A 5,000-nucleotide genomic window follows, 5' to 3' on the forward strand; every position below is an offset into this window, starting at 1 on the left:
AATCAAACCGACCAATCACGATACAGTACAGACATGATTTGCATCTGCTCGTCGTTTGATAAACCGATTTGCTACTTTAGTCAATTCGACCGCCAGATCGACAAACTCTTTAGTAGCTTTGTGAAATCCTTCGTCGTCTGAAGACCAAAGTCGACCGCCTCGACGTTCGTGAAAGTTTGTCACAAAATAGATGTCGCTCTTTTTTAGATTCAGATGATCGAACTCGGCGAGAATGAGATCGGCTTTGTTGCTTCTCTCCACGTCAAAATTTGATCCTTTTATGATGGCATTCTGATGAATGAGATCCAAGCATGTGATGACCACAATCGGTTCATAACCTAATAGAAAACATTTAACGTAATTAAGTTAATTAATTAATTAGTAATTGATTAATAATAATAAATTTTATTATTTATTTATATATTTAGTAATGGTAGTATATTTACATTAATTTAATTAATTAATAATAATTAATATATTTACTATTTAGTATTGGTAGTATAGTTTCATTATATTAACTTAATTAATAATTAATCAATAATTAGTTATTTATTTTTAGTTAGTATTGGCAGTATAGTTTCATTATATTAATTTAATTAATTAATAATTAATCAATAATTAATTATTAATTTAATTAATTAATACTTAATATACATTATTTATTTATATATTTAGTAATGGTAGTATATTTTCATTACATTAATTAATTAAGCTAAATTGCTACAGAGACCAGCGTGTGACAGACATCAAAACTACACAGTCGAATGCAATTAATTTTCCTCACCAAAGCCTGTGCAGTCTTCAAATACACGCTTGAAAAATGGCAAACTCTCGCCGGCCACAAACGGTTCCAGGGAGCCATCAAAGACAAAAACCACGGCGTGAGGTATAACGTCGAGGCTTCGTTCCCAAAAGAAACGCTCGGACCACCAATAGGACGAAAAGATGTGGTGTTGATCAAGCGGCATGTCGTCTCTGAAGAAGCCTCTTAACGCCTGCGTGTGAACCACACGCTCTCGACGGTCGAAAGCCTACGGTAACGATACAATAGTATTAGAATGATGTTGTGGTTGCCAAATTGACATACGTAAATATCATTGAATTCAATGTTGGTATGAATCCTAGTATGTATATTGGACAGCCACACTATGAGCCACAGCTTCTACTCTACAAGCTAATCTATGATCGATATTTGATAAGATTTATATAAGCAAGTTGTAGGAAAATATATTAATTATTTAATTAGGTATGGCATCAGACCGGAAGTCTGTGGCAAACAACCGCCGGCGGAAGCACACTTTTTGAAAACTGTTCTGGTCATTGTTGGACCGGCTCCTGCGCCTAATGAACAAAATAAGTGAACACCCAACTACAGAGGCAGATACAGAAAACCCCAGACGACTGGAAGTCTTGAGTGTCTTTCACATTTGTCCAATCAGTACAGTGTACTCCGCTCATATGATCAGCTGGACCTCAGATGGGATCGAGCCAGTGGTGTAGCTGAACCATTTTTCAGGAGATATTAATATTAATAAATGATATCAATATAAGTAATAAATAAAGTTAGTATTGATTTGCACAGATGTTACTCTTATTAGATTTCACAACTATTTTATTTAATTAATTAATTTTTATTTAATTAATTTTTCTTTATTTATTTTTTAATTTTTATTCTTAATTATATATATTTAATTTTTTATATATATTTTTAATTTTCACAATTTTATGTTTCTATTTTTATTTTATTATTTTTTATTTCTAATTTATTTTTCTATTTTTATTTTATTATTTCTAATTTCTAATTTTATGTTTCTATTTTTATTTTTTTATTTTTTATTTCTAATTTTATGTTTCTATTTTTATTTCATTATTTTTTATTTCTAATTTATGTTTCTATTTTTATTTAGTATTTTTTATTTCTAATTTTATGTTTCTATTTTTATTTTTTTTTATTTTTTATTTCTAATTTTATGTTTCTATTTTTATTTTTTTATTTTTATTTCTAATTTTATGTTTCTATTTTATTTTTTTATTTTTTATTTCTAATTTTAATTTTCTATTCTTAGTCTTTTATTTTTTTATTTCTAATTTTATGTTTGTATTCTATTTTTATTTTATTTTTTATTTCTAATTTTATGTTTCTATTTTTAATTTTTTTATTTCTAATTTTATGTTTCTATTTTATTTTTTTATTTCTAATTTTATGTTTCTATTTTTATTTCTTTTTTATTTTTTATTTCTAATTTTATGTTTCTATTTTATTTTTTTATTTTTTATTTCTAATTTTATGTTTCTATTTTTATTTTTTTATTTCTAATTTGATGTTTCTATTTTTATTTTTATTTTATTTTTTATTTCTAATTTTATGTTTCTATTTTTAATTTTTTAATTTTAATACATTTTTTAATTTTGTATTTATTTTTATTTATATACTTTTTGTTTATTTTTATTAGCTGGTCAGATGGGTCACACCCTAAAACTTTGGAGGGTCCTTACATAGCTACATGTAGCTGTGTGGGCGGTCCCTTGTATCCCTTACATACTGAACTGTAAGTCTGAGCCCAAATTTGCACTTGGAATTCAATTGATATATTACTGTCAAACTATACATTGATAATAATAATAATTATTTTTCATTAGTTAAATAATCCACCCAATCGCTCATTAATATTAATTCAATTTTCCGTTTAGGTCGGTGTGACTGTGCTTCCCAACTTTCTAACAAAAAAATCTATTTGACCTGATCTCCTCTCGTGTCTTGATACACAATAGTTCCCGCACGATTTCCCTTCGTTTCCATCCACTTCAGAGTGCCGTGAGTGTCTCCGCCCTGCTGTCTGTGAGGATTGTGATGCAACAAGCGCGCTATCCTCTCCGGAAACTCTGACTCATCCTTCACTGCTCTACACAGACTCCCGATCAGCGACGACTTACCCGACCCGACCGGCCCGAAAAAAACTGTATCTAAAAATTAAATAAAATATAAACGTGCTGAGCTCTGCGCTGGGTTTCTTTCTTTCATTCTTTCTTTCTTACTCGCTTGAGGCACGATTGTCAGTCTCTCCTCTGTCACGCGGTCGACACGGCCGCTTCGCAAAGCTGGAGGCCTATACGCTGCTAGCAATTCTCTCCGTTGAACGAGCAAGTCGACAGACTGCAAACTGGCGACACTTGCTGCCGTCAACGACTGCATCTGTTCAGCGCATGCGTATTAGGCATCAATATAGATGACGTCAGCGTAAAGTGCGGCTGCGCAGATGGACGCTGTAGGTAATGACGTTTTTGGCCATCATGAGGGTAGGGAAGACTTTCAAGAGAACGTCGAGCGACTGTCATCGCCGAGATGGAATTTATTGTCCCATTTGCCTTCACTGTCTACGAAAAGAAACATTTCGTCGTCATCGAAACCGTCGGGAAGAGAATACGCGGGAATCATTGGTGCAACGGACTTCCATAATTATAACCAAGACGCCACGGGCTTCGACGACGACTCGAGCAGCGAGAATTCGTCGAGAACGACGACAGTCAACGAGACCGCCACTTCCGATCACGTGACCGAGACTGATATCAATGACCGACAGGTAATAACCAAAGACGAATTAGATCATAGCGATTGTGACGAACCGGACGGACGGAGTGCCGCAGTTGGTAACCGAAACGACAGACTAATGCCACACAAGCATGACAACTCGAGGTCTGCAGATTCCGACGAAGTGAATGCTGAGAGACGATTCATGCTCGGCAATGAGACCGACCTGGATGCTATGCTTGCAACAGCCAGCTATAGAGACCACCAGCAGTTAAAAACATTGGACAGCACGAAGCTGGTCGGAGTGTTTGGTCGAGACTTTGACGAGCCTCTCGTCGTCGCTCAACACTTACAGATCGGATGCGATGAGAGTCAGGCTGTGTATAGACCCGTTATTATACCAAGACACGAGCTGTTGAGCTCCGAGTGTCTTCGGTATGTTGAGGCTCATGAACACGACGTGGTCGTGTTTTGTTACAACACATCGGAGGCGAGGATACTGCTCACTGGTCATGATGGATTTTACTCAAGTCTTCTTCAGTACTTGTCGAAGGCACTCGGTGAGGAGTCGCTAATGATAGCAAATTTGGTGTTGTATGTGGCAGGATGACCGTCCTGTAGGGTGTGCCGACAGTATCATATGGTGGGCATGATGCAGGCATTACTGTAGTGTATAATAATATATAATTAGTATTTAATTAATTACTGTAAATTAGTATTTAATTAATATTATTGTAAATTAGTATTTAATTAATATTATTGTAAATTAGTATTTAATTAATATTATTGTAAATTAAAAGTATTTAATTAATTATTGTAAATTAGTATTTAATTAATATTATTGTAAATTAGTATTTAATTAATATTATTGTAAATTAGTATTTAATTAATTATTGTAAATTAGTATTTCATTAATATTATTGTAAATTAGTATTTAATTAATATTATTGTAAATTAGTATGTAATTAATTATTGTAAATTAGTATTTCATTAATATTATTGTAAATTAGTATTTAATTAATATTATTGTAAATTAAAAGTATTTAATTAATATTATTGTAAATTAGTATTTAATTAATATTATTGTAAATTAGTATTTAATTAATATTATTGTAAATTAGTATGTAATTAATATTATTGTAAATTAGTATTTAATTAATTATTGTAAATTAGTATTTAATTAATATTATTGTAAATTAGTATTTAATTAATATTATTGTAAATTAGTATTTAATTAATATTATTGTAAATTAAAAGTATTTAATTAATTATTGTAAATTAGTATTTAATTAATATTATTGTAAATTAGTATTTAATTAATTATTGTAAATTAGTATTTAATTAATATTATTGTAAATTAGTATTTAATTAATATTATTGTAAATTAGTATTTAATTAATATTATTGTAAATTAGTATTTAATTAATATTATTGTAAATTAGATTTAATTAATATTATTGTAAATTAGATT

General features: G+C 30.5%; 2 protein-coding genes across 2 annotated transcripts in view; one reads left to right on the forward strand and one right to left on the reverse strand.

The window, feature by feature from the left end:
- LOC134184327 (uncharacterized) overlaps positions 1 to 3,373 on the reverse strand; it is a 3,614-nt gene extending 241 nt beyond the window's left edge. Inside the window, exons 1-4 of the mRNA XM_062651993.1 lie at positions 3,037 to 3,373; positions 2,741 to 2,964; positions 785 to 1,031; positions 1 to 338 (exon numbers count right to left, since the gene is read on the reverse strand). The exon at positions 1 to 338 is cut by the window's left edge and continues 241 nt beyond it. Of these exons, the coding sequence (XP_062507977.1) occupies positions 16 to 338; positions 785 to 1,031; positions 2,741 to 2,964; positions 3,037 to 3,193 (951 nt within the window). The 5' untranslated portion in view covers positions 3,194 to 3,373 and the 3' untranslated portion in view covers positions 1 to 15. The remainder of the gene's footprint in view (positions 339 to 784; positions 1,032 to 2,740; positions 2,965 to 3,036) is intronic.
- Positions 3,258 to 5,000, forward strand: part of LOC134184326 (uncharacterized) — a 2,576-nt gene continuing 833 nt past the window's right edge. Inside the window, exon 1 of the mRNA XM_062651992.1 lies at positions 3,258 to 4,089. Within this exon, the coding sequence (XP_062507976.1) occupies positions 3,258 to 4,089 (832 nt within the window). The remainder of the gene's footprint in view (positions 4,090 to 5,000) is intronic.

The sequence above is a fragment of the Corticium candelabrum genome, chromosome 9, assembly GCF_963422355.1.
Source record: "Corticium candelabrum chromosome 9, ooCorCand1.1, whole genome shotgun sequence".
NCBI classification, from domain to species: domain Eukaryota; kingdom Metazoa; phylum Porifera; class Homoscleromorpha; order Homosclerophorida; family Plakinidae; genus Corticium; species Corticium candelabrum.